The following is a 17,910-nucleotide window of genomic DNA, read 5'->3' on the forward strand; positions in this document are numbered from 1 at the left end:
GAGTGAGATATTTGGCACTGGAGTTCATAAGATACATCCTTAAAGATATTTGTCATGTAGGAACAGGTTAGGAAATGAGAGTAAATTATATTGCCCAGAGAGAACAGTAAAGTTAGAGGAGTAGAAGAGCAATTATGTTACCTTGTGCAATCTGAACAATCGAGCTACGAGTGGTAACGAACGGCCTACAGAGAGAACTAAAGAAGAGTGGTCAAAAGACAGAATGTGCATGGAAATAGTAGGTCTAGAATCTCTATTTCGATAGGACCAAACTATTGGGAAGTGGGCCTTGGGACTGTCTCAAAGCTGCATTTGCAAAGCAAGCCCATTGGAATAACTTGCAGGAGGCCAGTGTACATAGGTATGTAGAGTTTTGCTTTAGTAGGTAATTTGATACGTTAGAGGGTTAATATAAAACACTCCTTTCTTCCTTTCCCAATTTTTCAGATAATTTATATAGTCTGTGCCTAAAGCATCACAGGCCTCCATCTGTCAGAGGTGATTAGTTATTCCCTAATAACTTACAGAACATTAGAAGTCTCAATTCTAGCTGTGTACATCAAGTGAACACTACACTGACTTGATGTACACACCCACTCATTTCCCTGCCTCCTTTACTGGTAGATGTGGCCATACGACTAAGTTCTCAAAGACATGTGTACCTGATTTATTCAATCAGCTTGACTAATATTTGTTCCCCCACTAACTGGCTTGATTATATTTTTTGGCAAAAATATTACTTGTAAAATCTGGCCAAATTATTTAATGCTTCACTACAAGTATAAGCAAAATCATATTTTAAGATTGACAGTAAGAAGAAAATTCATACAATAATGTTACTGACCCTAATTTAACATCTATGCACACTAGTTGTTAAATTAATAAGATATTAAGAACCTAAATATTTTATGTGCCCCTCCTTCTCCCTCCCCTCTTGTTTGCTGGAATGCAGGCCAAGTGCTGGCAAGCCCTCTTCAAGCTCAAGGACATGGGCACTACCTTAAAAATGGCAGAGAAACAAGAAAGAGGAAGCCTAGGTCTCTGATACCACAACAATCATACCCTTGGATGTCTTCCACCACAATTGTTAAATGAGAGAGAGGATGAGGTGGTACTTTCATTTTATCTTGTCTGCTTTCCTACTTGCTCACTCCAGAGAACAGTCTTTAGGTGGTGCTTAGCTTAATAACTTTTCTAAGAACTAACCATAACATTAGTATATTTATGTAATTTTACATATGTATATATTACATGTATAACTATATATGTCATATATATATATACATTATATATTAGTATATAGTACACCATATACTATGTACACACTATTTTGTGTGTGTGTGTGTGTGTATATATATATATATATATATATATATAATGTTACATATATAATATTTTGATTAGACTTATAGAGCACGTAAAATATTTACTTAAAACTGTTTAAATGATTGGACATCTTTTAATCCCAAATCTTCCAAGGCATCCACTTCCCTAGTCATTGAATTCTGGGAAAAAAATAGCTAGTATCAGACTGTTTCTGTGTATTTATGTATTTAACCCCAAACACACACAAACATACCCACTCATTTATAATATATGTCTATATCCACACAAATAGGTGTATTTGCTTCAAAACTATATTTATTAATCCATTCAGTTAGAAAATATGTGCCAGACACTTTGCTAGACCTTAGCAACACAAGGTAAACAAAAAAGATGTTATTCCTACACTCAAAGAGGTTACAGTCTGTTTGAGGAGAAGGGAAGGTAAACAATGGTTTATATTATGATATGTTATGTTCTGGGAATATTCAGGGTGCTCTCTGATAACCTGGAAGGGGCACTCAACACAGACTTGGTATATTAATTGATCCTCATAGCTTGAGGCTCCACCACTGATGCCCCAGAGTTCCTGAATATTCATATGCATGTATGTATATGTACTTTCACATACACTGATTGCAAATAAATTGCAGTCTGTACCCATGAAGGTTCTTAATATCTTATTAATTTAACAACTAGTGTGCATAGATGTTAAATTAGGGTCAGTAACATTATTGTTTGAATTTTCTTCTTCCTTTCAATCTTAAAATATGATTTTGCTTATGTTTGTAGTGAAGCATTAAATAATTTGGCCAGATTTTACAAGTAATATTTTTGCCAAAAATATAATCAAGCCAGTTAGTGGGGGAACAAATATTAGGCAAGCTGATTGAATAAATCAGGTACATATGATTAAAAATTTGGTTGATTTCTTGAATTTTCCTGTTTTTAACAAGTTATTTTTAAATGATCTCAATATAGTGATATAAAAATACTCTGACCTTATAATTCGTTTTAATTCATTTTTATATGTCTTCAAATTTCTTCTTTTAAGATGCAGTTAGCAGGAACACAGGGAACTGTTAGAGCATCTGTTTCAAATTTAATTGTGCTGGCCAAATGCAGAGATTCATGAATTTGCCTTGTTGACTATCAGTCATCTGCTGATATCAGTTCATTCTTTACTTCCAGAAGGTTGTCTATATTATATTGATTCATTACCTTGCTAAATATTACCTAGCTTTTCTGATTAACTGTCAAACTCAACCACCCAGACACAACCAGAAACCCAGAAGAGAAAAAATATACGTATGACTAATAACATGGGAAGTTATAAAAAATCATGTATTAAAATCAAGGCGCTGAGCTTCAGGTTTCAGCACTGACATGTGAAGAGCTTGCAAGCTGTCACTCCCATCCTTACAATATGAAAAAGCTAAACAAATGAAAATTAAGGGCTTTTACTGCATTCGTACAAGAATCAAGGTGACAGGCAAACTGCCATCCCAAATTGTGAAGAGGCAGACACACTGAGAGACACAGCTAAGATTTTCTTTTTACCTGAAAGAGATGCTGCTTAAGCATCTGGTAGAGGCACTTGAATGGTCATTGTCATGAATTGTTAGAAACTGAGCGTGTACTCATGTGAAAGTAAGAAACTCCTAAGGCCACAATCTTATGGGGGATTCCCACATATTCATGGGTTTTACCTCCCCGGAACCCCACTAGATTCTCAAGGGAAAGATCTGAGAAATAGCCATTCTTGACAATGGCAGAGGAAAGGGTAAGGGAGAAGAAGCTTTTTGAAATATACGCAGAGCCTTCTCCATAGCCAAAGCCTGTGTCCAGGGGAGGGGACTTGGCCAGAGCCTCATCCCAGCTGACAGAAGGCCAGTCTTACTCTCTCACCTAAGGAGGTTTGAGGAAATGAAATACTATCAACAGAGATCAGAGCATCAAGGAAATAGATTGGGCATGCTACAGCCACTGCAAGGAGTAAGCAGAATGGGGAAGAAAGCTGTACAAGTGGAGGAACACTTGCGAAGCTACAGTCTGAGACACGGGCTGCCTAAAAGCCTGAGATCTAATCAGAAGATTGTAGACCAGTCTCCCTCCCGTACACCTTACCGCCACGCCAAGGTGACGCCCGTAGAAGAGCAGCAGCTTACAGCAGAAAGAGCTGAAGACAAAGACTCCCTGGGAGGAGGAGTAGCTAGGGAAGTCCAAAGTCAAAAGGGGAAGCCAAAGCAAGAACACAAAAAAACCCTTGAATCCTGCGGCACCTATAATGACAGCAAACATTAAACACAGCCAACCTCTAGCCAAGTTAACATAAATCCTACCCTTAAGGTCTATTTATCTCCGTTCCTATTACCCAAATCAACATGATCAGCTTTCAACAAAAATTTATCAGTGATGCATGCCAATTATATCTTAATAAAACTTGGGGGAAAATTGTGAAGGCATGCCAAAAGGAAAAATAAAAAACAAAACACAGTCGGAAAAGAAAAAGTAAACAACAGAGCCAGACTCAGACATGCCAGGGATGTTGGAATTATTAGGCAAGGAATTTAAAATAACTGTGATTGATATGTTACTGTCTCTAATGGAAAAAGGAAACAACATCCAAGAAGAAATCAGTTATATAATTAGAGAGATGGAAACTCTAAGAATCAAAAGGAATGATAGAAATTAAAAAAAAAAACAATAACAGAAATGCCTTTACTGGGCTCATCAATCAACTCAATAAGGCTGAGCTTGTCTGTAGATCATTAGAAACCTCACAGACTGAAATTCAAAAAGGAAAAGAAAATTGAATAAACAACAACAAAAACAAAACAACAAAGCATTCAGGAACTGTGCTACCATTTTAACAGGTATAACATAGTCATAATTGGAATATCAGAAGAAGAAGACAGTAAGAACAGAAGAAATATTTGACATTAACAGGCTGAAACTTGCCAAATATTAATGACCAAACCATAGGTCCAAAAGCTCAGAGAACACCAAGAAGGATAAATACAAAACAAATCAAAACAAACAATAAACATACCTAGTCATATCGTATTCAAACTATATTAAACAAAAGGCAAACAGAAAATGCTGGAGAAAAATAAAGAAAATAGCAACCACCTTAACTATAGAGGAACAATAGCCAGAGTAATATTTTAAACAAGAAATACTGACCATGTCACTAACCAGTTCAAAATGGACTCTGTAAAGCTTTCCCATTGCTCTTGAAAAGAATTTATATCACCTGAACACCATCAAACAGGCCCTGGATAGTCTGGCTCTTGCCTCCCCCTCTCTCTTCTTCACGAAACCCTTCTCTTCTGCCTTCCCACCTTGCAGGATTCTCTCCATGCCTCGCAATGCCATGTTTCCCCATGTCTCTGGGTTGGGTCCTGTGCATATTCTTTCCTCAGTCTAGTATTATCTTCCATTGTCTGGTGGCCATTTTAATTTATCCCTTCATTTCCTTGGGGAAGTCTAACCCAAATTCCCGTCTAGGTCGGTCACCCCGTTACAGTTCATCATAGACTCTGCCCACTTGTGATGTTATGTTACTTTGTGCTCTTTTGAGAAAATGTCTCGTAGAGAGCTGATTTGGTTTGGCTCGCATTCCATTCACAGCGCCACAGAGCCCAGCACAGAACGGGAACTCAATGCCTACTTGCTTTATAAAAGAAGGAAGAGATTTCTTGCCATTATCTTAATAAATAAAGGCTTATCAATTACAGATCATTGGGGGAGTAGTTTCAATTTAAAAACTATTTAACGACCTCCTGCACTCTGCTATGCACTATTTATTTAAAAACTATTTAATTTAAAAACTACTTAATGCTCTCCTACCCTCTGTTGTGCACACTTTTACATTTCGGGGAGAAGAAGACAAACAAACTGTAATCCATATAGTTTATTGGGGATATACAGTCATGTAAGCCAACAGAAAATTTTAAAAGGACACGACCTATGGAGGTATGCATAGGACCAGGTCATAGGTGCCTATTTTTTTTCCTTTATGCATGAAATCCTGCAGAAAGAACAAGTTGAGCTGTGTGTACTGCAGCATTAGTCCAATGTGCATTCTTTAGGTGCAGGAATCTCTTCTATTTTGTTCATTGGTATGTTCCCAGTGCCTACAAAAAGTACTGCAGTAAGTAGGTACTCAATAATTTAAGAGAAGAAATAGGATTTAACTAGGTAAAAAAGAAGGATGTGTGACAAGGAAAAGATTCTAGGGAGAGGAAACCATGTGTTGCCCAAACTGACAGAATATGAAAATGAGTTCATTCTGATCGCAGAGGCCTTTCATTGAGAAAGGGACATCAAGATACAAAGGGTTTGGGGAAAGGGATATGAGCTTTGATTTATTAAATCCATGATGTATTCAGGTAATCATAAAGAAAACTTTGTAATCCCTCACAGTGTTGTCTACATTATAATTAACCTTTCGATCATGTTCTTCGAGATTATAATCAATAGTTCACAAATTTTAAATTAGTGGAATTTGAGATAATTAGGTTTTAGGGCAATGATATGGTATCCAAGTTCTAATTTCTGTCTCTAACACATAGAAGTTTCAACTTTTCTGTTATTCAGATGTAGTACAGTTATGCGTTAAAATTTCAACCTGAGAAATAAACTAAAATTACAACCTTTCATACTGCACTTATACTGTATTTGTAAATGTTATTATTATCATTTTTCGGGGGAAGGGGTGATTATTGCTTTGTCCATTGGGCTGAAGGGGCAGGCAGGGGTGGGGTGGGGAATCCACCATTTTGTTTCCAGGATGTCTGTTGTTTCTGCCATTTCTAGCAGTAGCCAGCAGGTGGTATCAAACAATCTTACATTTCTGTTCTATTGCAGTTTTTGTGCCTGTTTGGTTTCTGACACTTCTTCCTAACTTCCTAACTTCCCACACCCTAACCACAAACAAGCATTTGATGGGGATAAAGGTCTCAAGGAGTATTTTATTTTATTTTTCTGATTTAAATATGTCCTGACTTTGCTTTCAGAGTGATGTTTTTTTTCTCACACACACTGAGGTGTCTTTTTTATAACAGAGGCATTGCTTTACATGCAGTAACTCATTTGGTTGCTATAACAACAGGATGGGAAAACACTATACCTAATCCCCACTTTACAAATGAGGAAATTGTGGAACGAAGAGGCTAGGAAATTTCCCTAAGGTCACAAAATTAGAATTCAGGCATCTGGCCTTGGAGCCCACAGTCTCAGTCTCTGTGCTGAAATCATTTCCCCTGATTTGATTTTCTCCTTTCAATGTATATTTTCACTCAATACTTAGCATTTCTTTACTTTGACACCATTTTCTCAGCTACTATGAGTTGAGGTTTTTGGCACCTACACCTTGAAATAAATATTACACAGAATAAAATCAGAATATAAAATAGCTATACATTAGATATTGTCTGTGTATGGGAAATGGTCGCATAGTTTTCACATATATGCATAGAATTTTAGGGCTGAAAGCACTTTAAAATACCTACCTTTTATTTTACTGAAAAAGCAACTTAGGCTTCCCAAAGAAGCATTGGGATTTGGTGGTCACACAGAGGTGATAAGGGAAGACACAAATCTGTTAAAGTAATGTTGTGGGAACATTCATTTGTAGAGGCCCTACTAGGTATAGAAGAATGCCCATTGTTGGGAGATGGGCTTGTGGAAGGTTTGTGAGGTTTCTTTCTAGCTAAGTGCAGCTCTTTAATTCTTAGCTCTTCTATCTACAGTGTAATGGGACCAGGCTAGACTCAACTAGCAGCCAGAAAAGCTGACATATGAGAATCTTACCCCTCCAGTAAAAGGAAAAAAGGGAAGGAAGGGAGGGAAGGAGGAAGGAGCTTATAGTCCATGTTAACAATTTTAATGTCAAGTTTCCACAATCAGACGAAAGAAAATAAAATTTAGATATAGGGAAGATTTGAATATGGTGAAAAAGAGCCTCATAGTAGATTCATATTGAAATTGCTATAACATTTTATTGGCTTGAATGACTAGACTCAAATCTAATTTTAAGCTAGCAGTATAGACTTAGAATCATAGTTAAATTTATAGTTGGCCATAATTTGAACATGCATTTTTTTGTAGATTTTCTTTAAGTTAGTCAACACTAATGTATATTTCAGTTGTTCCCAGGAATTCACACTTGAATTAGAAAAGTTAAAAGCCATTAAGTATCTCTTGTTTAAATAAAATTTTGTATTTTTTCTTATCACAGAAGCAAAGCAGGTTCACTCCAGGAAAAATTTTTAAGAATGACTTTCCTTCAATGTTAATTCCCCAAAGTAACTAATATTATTGTCTTAGATTGTATCCTTAGAGATTTTGTCCTTTTATATTTACCTGATCAAATACCAAAAAAAGTAAAAGAATGAAAAATCAGTCACAAGTCCAGTTCTGTTTCATCATTCCAAACCATGTGCTATCTTCTCTCCTAAAGTTACCAAAGTGGTAACTTAAGATGAGTGTCTTTTCTGATTTTTTTTTTACTAAGTTCATGCAGTATATCTATATTGATGCACAAATCCATTTGTGTATATTTTCATGAATCTTGAATCATGAAACATTTTTAAGCAAAATGTATTGTAGATTTTTTGCCATCAATGTATAGCCCAACTTTATTCTTTTCAATATTGTATTGGTATTACTAATGTAGGTATTCAACAATTTATTAAACTATTTACCAAACACTGACTATGCCACTTTTGCCACTTTCTTACTTTTATAAGCAGTATTCATGTAAAGGGCCTTGTGTATCATTTACCTTTAAATATTTTTCTGCTATCATTTAAGTAAAGTAGATTTCTGATAGACGTAATAGTAATAACAACGAAAGAGAGAAGTAAAATAAGTAACATTTAATAAATTCCTACAATGTTCCAGGCTTTGTGGTAAATGCATACTTAACCTTCACAACGTTCTTCTGAAGTAGATATAGTCTAAAATTCTATTTTGAAGATGAACATAATGAGAATAGTTGAGAAACTTGCTCAAAATCACACAGGCAGCAAGTAATGGAGCCAGAATTCAAACCCAAGCCATCTGATGATAAGGCCTTCTGAGGAAATATTTATACTGTTATCCAGTATTTTATACTGCCCTGGCTTATCTAGAAAGATAACTCCTAGGTCTCAGGGGAGACCCTCAAAACGTTAGAAGTGACATCACCAAAAACTGTGGAATAAGAAATACTAAAATCCCACATCTTCATAAAAGCAATAAGAAACTGGTAAAACTGTTAAAATCAGCTTTTTCAGAACTTTGGAAACTAGCCAACAGCTTGCAACCCTGAGTACATGTATTCAAGAAAAATGGTAGAATCTTGGTAAAGAATAGTAATCTTTATGGTGTTGCAACTTACACTAGTCCCATACCCGCTCCCTACCTAAGTGGTAGTCTTGAAAATAAAGCCTGAATTCCTGGTACCAGAAGGAGGAAAATGGAGCTCATCCAAAAAGAATTGTCATTACTTCATCTGTATTATGCCTCCCTGGAAGATCTTCTCAAAAAGCTTGTTTTTATTTCATTTGACTCAGAATTCCCCCAGTGCCAAAGCTACCACCGGAAGGATGCATACTGAAAGCATTTCCAGGCAAATATTTTAGCTGCTTCTGCCTGAGGCAGTGGATAACATCTGGGGCAAACAATGGGCTGACCAAAAGGTTTGAGAGGAAAAGCTGGTGAATGAATTGTACATAAGTGATTTGAAAAGCACTGACATATTTCCTGGAATCTAGAAGGCCACATGCATACATAGAGCTATGTGAATACACAAAAAAAGACTGAGGAAGCCCAAAGCTCTCCCCTCTTGTTGACCTTGAGCCTCTATACAAGCAGGAAGTGGATGCGAAGGCAGAGTTGTAAACTGCCTGGTTGAATGATGAAGACATATCCCAACCTGCACACAGAATCACCTGACAAAGACTGAGAGTTTTTTTGGTTTCAAGTGTTTCAGCAAAAATCTATGCAATCATTAGATGACTACTAAGCTAAGAAAACAGAGACTTAAGTGATCCCAAATGAAAAGAATACAGACTTTACAGAATTAGTTAAGAAAAGTTACTAAACAAACAGAGACAATAAATACAAGCAGCAATTGACAAAAGACCCTGGAGAGGGCAAGAATATGATTTCCAGAATTGCCACATTACAGTATTCAAAGTCCAGTTTATGGGCTTCCCTGGTGGCTCAGTGGTTGAGAGTCCACCTGCCGATGCAGGGGACACAGGTTCGTGCCCCGGTCCGGGAAGATCCCACATGCCGCGGAGTGGCTGGGTCCGTGAGCCATGGCCACTGAGCCTACACGTCCGGAGCCTGTGCTCCACAACGGGAGAGGCCACAACAGTGAGAGGCCCACGTACTGGAAACAAAAACAAAAACAAAAACAAAAGAAGCCCAGTTTACAACAAAAATATAAGTTCTGCAAATTAAAAAAAAAAGTATAGCCCATTTACCAAAAAAAAAGATTCATTAGAAACTTAGCCCAGGTGTTGGGCTAAGTAAACAAAGACTTTAAATAAGCTACATTAGTTAAAATAGAAGAGCTAAAGGAAACCATGTCTGAAGAATGAAAGAAGAGTATAATAATGATGTCTCACCAGAGAATATCACATCAATAGATAGAAATTATAAAAAGTAAACAGGTAGAAATTCTGTAATTCAAAAGTACCATAACTGAAAAGAAAAATTTACTAGAAGAACTTAACATTAGATTTAAGCAGTCAGAAGAAGGAATCACTGAATTCAGAGATAGGTCAATTAAGATTCTTAAGTATGAGGAACAGAAAGGAAAAAAATGAGGAAAAATAATCAGTGCCCAAGACACCTCAGGCATATTATCAAGCATGTCAGTATATGTATAATGGTAGTCACAGAAGGAAAGGAGAGAGATAAAGGTTTTAAAAATATTTGAAGAAATAGTGACTAAAAACTTTCAAATTTAATGAAAAACACAAATCAACACATTCAAGAAGCTCAGTAAACCAGCAATAGAATAAATTTAAAGAGACCCATGAATAGATACATCAGAATCAAACTGGAAAAAAAGAGAATCTTGAAACCACTTAGAGAAAAGTGATGCCTCATGTAAAGAGAACTCTCAATATGATTAACAGCTAACGAATCATCAGAAAGCATGGAGGCTGGGAGACAGTAAGATATCATATTCAAAGTGTCAAAAGAAAAAGTTTCTCAAACAAGAACTCTATATCCATCAAAACTACACTTCAAAAATTAAGATATTCCCAGATAAACAAAAAATGAGTGAGTTTTGTCAATGGCAGAACTGTCACACAAGAAATGCTAAAGAAAACCATTAAGGCTGAAATGAAAGGATAGTAACTCAAATCCACAGAAAGAAATAGATAATAACAGGTGAATATAAAAGACAGTATAAATATGTATTTTTTTGTTTGTAAGTCCTTATTTCTGATTTGAAAGACAACTGCACAAAGCAAGAATTGTACGTCTATATTGATGGGCACACAATGTAAAAATGTAATTTGTGATAATAACAGCATAAAGAGGGGCATGGGGCTATAAAGGAGCAATTTTTAGTATACTCTTGATATTTAGCTGGTATTAATTCAAATTAGACATTTTAATCCTCAAGGGCAAACACTAAGAGAGTAACTCAAACACATATAGTAAAAGAAATAGCAAGGGAATTAAAATGGTACATTAAAAAATATCTAACACAAGATAAGGAAGTAATGAAGGAACTAAGAAATAAAAATATAAAATACCTATAGAAAATAAATAGAAAATGGCAGAAGTAACTTTTCTCTTACCAGAAATTATGCTATATGTGAATAGATTAAATCCATCAGTTAAAATGCAGAAATTGGCTGAATGGATAGAAAACAAAAAATAAAACATGATCCTACTATATGCTGTCTACAAGAGACTAACTATAAATTCAAAGATACAAATAAGGGTAAAATAAAAGGATGGAAATAGTATATAACCAAAAAAAGAGCTTGACTGTCCACACTGATAACAGACAAAATGGATTTTGAAACAATAAACTTTCCCAGAGGCAAATAAGAATATAAAATAATGATAAAAGAGTCAATCAAGAAGTTATAACAATTATAAATGTATATGGATCCAACAAAAAAGCCTAAAAATACATGACTATAACGACAAAATTGAAGGGAGAAATTAACAGTCCAAAAATGATAGTTGAAGAGTTCAATGCCCCACTTTCAATAGTGGCTAGAACTAGAAGATAGAAGACTTGAATGTCAGTATAAGCCAGCCATATCTAGCAGACATCTATAGAATACTCCACCCAAAAAAAGCAGAATGTACATTCTTCTTAAGTGTACATGGAACATTCTTCAGGAAGACAATGCATTAGTCCACAAACAATTCTCAATAAATTTAAAGATTGAAATCATACAATGCATGTTCTCTGACCACAATGGAATGAAATTAGAAATCAATAATAGATAAAAATTTGAAAATTTACAAATATGTAGAAATTAAATAAGAAACGTCTAAATAACCATTGGGTCAAAGAAGAAATCACAAGAGATGGTAGAAAATACTTTAGAATGGATGGAAATAAAAATACAACATACTGTAACTTGTGGGATACAACAAAGGCATTTCTCAAAGAGAATTTTATGGTTGTAAACATCTACATTATTTTTTTTTAGATCTCAAATTAATATTCTGACTTTCCACCTTAAAAACTAAAAAAAAAAAAAGTGCATATGCAACCCAAAGTAAGAAGGAGGGAATTAATAAAAATTAGAACAGAGATAAATGGAATAGAGAAAGGAAATAACAATAGAGAATATCAACATAGAACCATAAGTTGGTTTTTGAAAATGTCAACAAAATTGTCTTTACTTTAGCTAGACTGATCAAGATAAAAAAGAGAGAAGACTCAAAATTTTAAAATCAGAAAATAAGAAGGCATATTACAACTGACCTTGTAGAAATAAAAAGAATTATAAGGGAACCTGTGAACAACTGTATGCCAAAAAATTATATAACCTGGACGAATTCCTCAAATCAGAAAGTTACCAAAGTTGACTGAAGAGTCTGAATAAATCTATAACAAGTAAAGCCATGAAGTGGGTAATCAAAAAAATCTATAAAAGCCTAAGGTCGATGGCTTTCCTGGTTAATTCTACCAAATATTGAAAGAACTAACACCATTCTTTCTCAAACTCTTTGAAAAAATAGATGAGGGAACTTCTTGACTCATTCTATAGAGTCATTTTGCCAAGATACCAAAACCAGACAAAGAAATCACAAGGGAAATAAAAAACCCTGCAGATCAACATCCCTTATGAATATAGATGTTAATGTCCTCAACAAGAAACTAACAAACTGAAACCAGCCACATATACAGAGGACTGTGCACTGTGACCAAGTAGAGTTTACCTCAGGAATGTAAGGTTGGTTCAACATACAAAAAGCAATCAATGTAATACCAAACATATTTATGAAATATGAAAAAACACAAAATCATCTCAGTAGATTCTGAAAAACAAAATGAAACACATTTCATGATAAAAACAGTCAACAAACTGGCACTAGAAAAGGACTTTTTAACCCAACAAAGAGGATCAAAGAAAAGCTAACATAACACTTAGAGGTGAAAGATTAAAAGTTTTTGCTCTAACATCAGGAACTAGACAAGGATGTCTGCTTTCACTAATTCTATTCAACATCATACTTCAGGCTTTAGTTAGGGCAGTTAGGCAAGAAAAACAAATAAAAGGCATCCAATTTGGAAAGGAAGAAGTAAAACTCTATTTGCAGATCACATGATCACATGTTCTTATACATAGAAAACTTTTATTAAGCCACATAAAAACTATTAGATCTAATACATTCAGCAAAGTTTCGGGGTACAAGCTCAACATTAAAAAAATCAGTTTTGTTTGTATATAGTAGCAATGAACAATCTGAAAAGGAAATTAAGAAGAAGCTATTTTTAGTTATGTAACAGCCAAATGAATAAAATGCCTATAAATAAATTTAAGTTTAAAGATGAAAAACTTGTATACTGAGAACTATAAAATGTTGCGAGGGCTTCCCTGGTGGCGCAGTGGTTGAGAGTCCGCCTGCCGATGCAGGAGACACGGGTTCGTGCCCCGGTCTGGGAGGATCCCACATGCCGCGGAGCGGCTGGGCCCGTGAGCCATGGCCGCTGAGCCTGCGCGTCCGGAGCCTGTGCTCCACAATGGGAGAGGCCACGCAGTGAGAGGTCCGCGTACCACAAAAAAAAAAAAAAAAAAAAAAAATGTTGCCGAAAGAAATTAAAGTTCTAAATAAATGGAGATGATATATGTATATGTGATTAAAATGGATAGATATGTATCCCATGTTTGGGAATTGGAAGACTTAATGTAGTTAAGATGGTAATACTTCCCCAAACAAGGGATTCAATGCAATACCTATCAAAACTCCAGTGACCATTTTTGAAAAAATGAGCAACTGACCATAAAATCATAGGAAAGTGTAAGGGACCCTGAAAAGCTAAAACAATCTTTAAAAAGAATAAGAAATTTGGAGAACTCCTGCTTCCCAATTTCAGCACTTACTCTAAAGCTGTAAGTTATCAAAACTGTGAAATTTGCATAAGGACAGACATGTAGATTAATGAAATAGAATTGAAAGTCCAGAGTAAATCCATATATCTATGATCAATTGATTTCATCAACAGTGCTACGATCATTTAATGGGGAAAGAAAAGTCTTTTCAGCAAATGTTGCTGGGTCCACTGGCTATCCACATGAGAAAGAATGAATTTGGACATCTACCATACACAAAAATCACCTCAAAAAGGACCAAAGACCTAAATGTAAGAACTAAGACTATAAAACTCAAAAGAAAATATAGGCCTAAATCTTTATGACCTCAGATTAGGCAACAGTCTCTTAGATATTTGTAATCCCTATTAAAGAGAATGTCAATTGCCCCACATCCTCTTCAATGCCAGGATAGTATCAATCTTTTAAAGTTTTGCTAACATTTTGCTGTTAATATTGTTTTGAAAAGGTATCTCATTATTGCTTTTTTTTTCCTTGACTGCTGGTGAAGTTAAATATAGTTTCATATATTGATTCATCATTTGCATTGCCATGTATATATATGTGTGTGTGTGTGTGTGTGTGTGTGTGTGTGTGTGTGTGTGTGTGTGTGTGTGTGTGTACAGGTAGATATGGTTGTGTTTGTGGGTATGTGTAGGTGTATCTGGCATGTGTTCTATTTAATTATTCTCCTCTACCAAATTCTCAAAAGAAGACACCATCTAAAACCTTCCACAGTTTGATGCATGCAAACACAATGTATTTCTGTAAATGTGTTTTTTAATATTGACTCAGCAGCAGGTGAGATAAATTTATTTTTCTACTTTTTATCCCTACTACTACCATCATATTCCCAGATGCATTCACTCATGATTAAATAGAATTATTGCTATTTTGAACTTTTAACTCTATGGTAAGTGAGAAAAAAGGCTGTTTTATTTATCCTAAGGGAAAGTAAAAATTAAATATAAAAAATTTCAGTATATGAATGAACATTTCTTTAACATTTCAGTTGTCTTTTAATTTAATGTATCCCCTATGTACATAATTAATCCTCTCTTGAATCTCTGATAAACCAGGTAATTGTAGACATTTTGACCTGCTGATACTGTGACTGGCTTCTGAGTTATTGCTTTCTTTTTACTTAACCACTGTGACTTCCCAGACTATAGGCAGAAAAGCTTTATAATGCAAGGAACGAAATTACTTATTAAACCAACAAAGGTATATAATATACCTTTTTAGTGATTTAAATTTTATAAGGTTTGGGATTTAGTTGCTTGTTTTATTTTCTGAAGATTCTAAGCTACATTATGAAAGAAATTATGTCCTCACAATGCTAGGCAATCCAGAATTAATTTCATCCTTAGGTAGCTATACTTAGAATGAAGAACTTCTTAATCATAGTTCTATTGTGACTACTAGTGTGGATGATTGGTCGTCTGCTTAGAATGATTCAAATAAATGATGAACAAATTAATGTGAGGCTTTGTGAAAGATTTTTTTTTAATTAATGTTAATGGACAATTGGTCAATTTCAAGTCCTTCTTTCCTCCTAGGAAATTCTATTTCAGTTTCACCAGTCTTTCTAACCTCAACGGTATTTAAGAGAAAAAGGAGATTCATACAAACAAAAATGGAAAATGAAAGCATTTCAGAGTCATCACTTCAAAAAGTATAATAACCATTTACAATAATTAACTTTGCACTGTTTTCTTTCTGAAGATTTTTGTTTGCTTTTTTAATGGCTAGAGGTGGCACTGAAAGTACCTTTGGGAAAGAAAAAAAAAAAGTATTTCCAATGCTGTCCTGCTGGTATTTGTTGATGTTTTTGCTTCCTATCTTTCTGCAGGAGTAACAACTGTTCTAACAATGACAACTCTAAGCATCAGTGCTCGGAATTCTCTCCCCAAAGTGGCTTATGCAACTGCCATGGACTGGTTTATTGCTGTTTGTTATGCATTTGTGTTCTCTGCTCTAATTGAATTTGCAACTGTTAATTACTTCACCAAAAGAGGATGGGCTTGGGATGGAAAGAGTGTAGTAAATGACAAGGTAAGTGAGAACTTCCTTCTCACCGTGATTAAGAGAATCCTCCAACAGATTTAGCTTGCAACAGATACTGTTCCTCAAAACTGACATTAAGAACATTCAAACATAAAAGATTTCTTTCAAAGTACGCTCTTGCCTGAAATCCTTTAGGAGTGCTGGTAGTATTACTTCTGTTAAAACCACTTCCTAGCATCTTTTGAGCTCTGTGTGTCAGGCACTGTGCTAAGTTTTTTAGATATGTTCTCTCATGTAATCTTTACAACTTTATAACTAGGGTTTCTTTTTAATTCTCATTTTTTTCTGATGAAGAAGCTATGGATGGCTTAGTGAGGTTATTTACATGTTCAAGCTCACACAAGTTAATAAGTATACTTAAACCCAGATCTGCCTGACCATTAAATTCATGCTCTTAACCACGCTGGTTTATAGGGAAAAGATTTGGAAAAGAAAAGAGGGCATTAACTTTCCCAGTTATAGAATTTTAGGCCCTATCAAGTGGGCTGAGTTACTCTTCACCTACCCCCATCTCTGTTGCTTGGATGTAAAAGACTGGCAGCATCGTAATCTCTCCCATGTTGTATGGAATAAGTAACTAGGTAGAAATGCCTAGACATTTTAAGTTGCTCCTGAAGTCTATAAGAGAAAAAGTATTTGTTTTGAAGATTAACTTCTTTGGTAATTATTTCAGGTGTCTATTTTTAGGTTTCAAGTACTGAAGGAAGTGGGAGTTTTGTGCATTGATAAATAGCCATTTCCTTTCTTAGTCTATAGATTATTATTCATCTGTCTTAAGAGGAGGTTTTGTATATGTCACAATGAGATATAATGTAGTCTTAATAATAGTAAAAAGTTCTACTTGGAGGGCTCCTTTTTAATAAAATATCTACCTGAATACCCTTCCATTAAATTTGGAATAACATACTTGCTGATTTTCCTTTTCAGTTCTTTGAATACAAATTTTTCTTTTCAAATTTCTATGACAATATTGCAGTTAAAACGTACAAACAGTTGACGTTATAGTTTAAAAGTCTTGCTCTTTTTCCCTAATTTTGTAAACTGTAAAAGTTCTCATAAGACTGCTGGTTTATTTCATTTTATAAGCTATGTTTTGTATATTCATAGCCAATGAGTAAATATTAAAGGGAATCTGATTAATTTTCCACGCTTAACTTCTAGGTTATTTTACCATTTCCATTGCATTTTACTGTTGATTGATGTTTTCATTCCCCATAAAATATACTGCTTTTCCATTGCTATCTATGCAATTACTTCTTTTTATATTAGTTACACATGCACTTTCATACTAACTTTTTTTGAAGATAAAATGCTTTGTAAATATGTCACAAAAGATAAATAGTGGTTTGTAGTGTAAATGCCCTGTGTAGAAATATACTGATATATTATTTTTAATGCGATGAGGGTGTCAATCAAATTGATATTGTGATTTGGCATATCAAATAATATGCCTTCTCACCCTCTGAACTTGGAAAAGAGAAGTACCTATAAATGCGAAAAACACATTCTTGATAATGCATTCTAAAAGCAATAACCTACTACTGATGAATACTGGATTTAACTCCACCCACATAGCAGATCACACATAGTGAAGCTAAATCTAGGTTGAAATCATTTATGTTCCAACCTAATTTGCAGGAAAACAACTAACAAATTTGTATTATTTCAGTAATAAGTGGTTCAAGTTCAGTGGATAAGTTAAAGGGAACATTGTATCAGGCACCTTGCTTGTTCTTAATCACTTTTCCACAGCTAGAGTGCCAAGCACAGTGCCAGTCACTTAGTAGGCATTTCAGAAAGTTTTGTTGAATAAAAGAATAAATAAGTTTCTGATGTTAAATCTGGCAATGTAATACCAATGAGAAGACTTCTTTGCCTTCACGGAAAGACTTTTAAAACTTTACAGTGGTGAATTTATCAATGGGTACTCAATCCATTTTCA

General features: G+C 34.8%; 1 protein-coding gene across 1 annotated transcript in view; it reads left to right on the plus strand.

The window, feature by feature from the left end:
- GABRA2 (gamma-aminobutyric acid type A receptor subunit alpha2) overlaps positions 1-17,910 on the plus strand; it is a 126,876-nt gene that overhangs the window by 94,056 nt on the left and 14,910 nt on the right. The window contains exon 9 of the mRNA XM_060012612.1: positions 15,754-15,956. Coding sequence (XP_059868595.1) covers positions 15,754-15,956 — 203 coding nt within the window. The remainder of the gene's footprint in view (positions 1-15,753; positions 15,957-17,910) is intronic.

This window comes from Delphinus delphis, chromosome 5 (genome assembly GCF_949987515.2).
Source record: "Delphinus delphis chromosome 5, mDelDel1.2, whole genome shotgun sequence".
In the NCBI taxonomy this organism is placed as follows: Eukaryota; Metazoa; Chordata; class Mammalia; order Artiodactyla; family Delphinidae; genus Delphinus; species Delphinus delphis.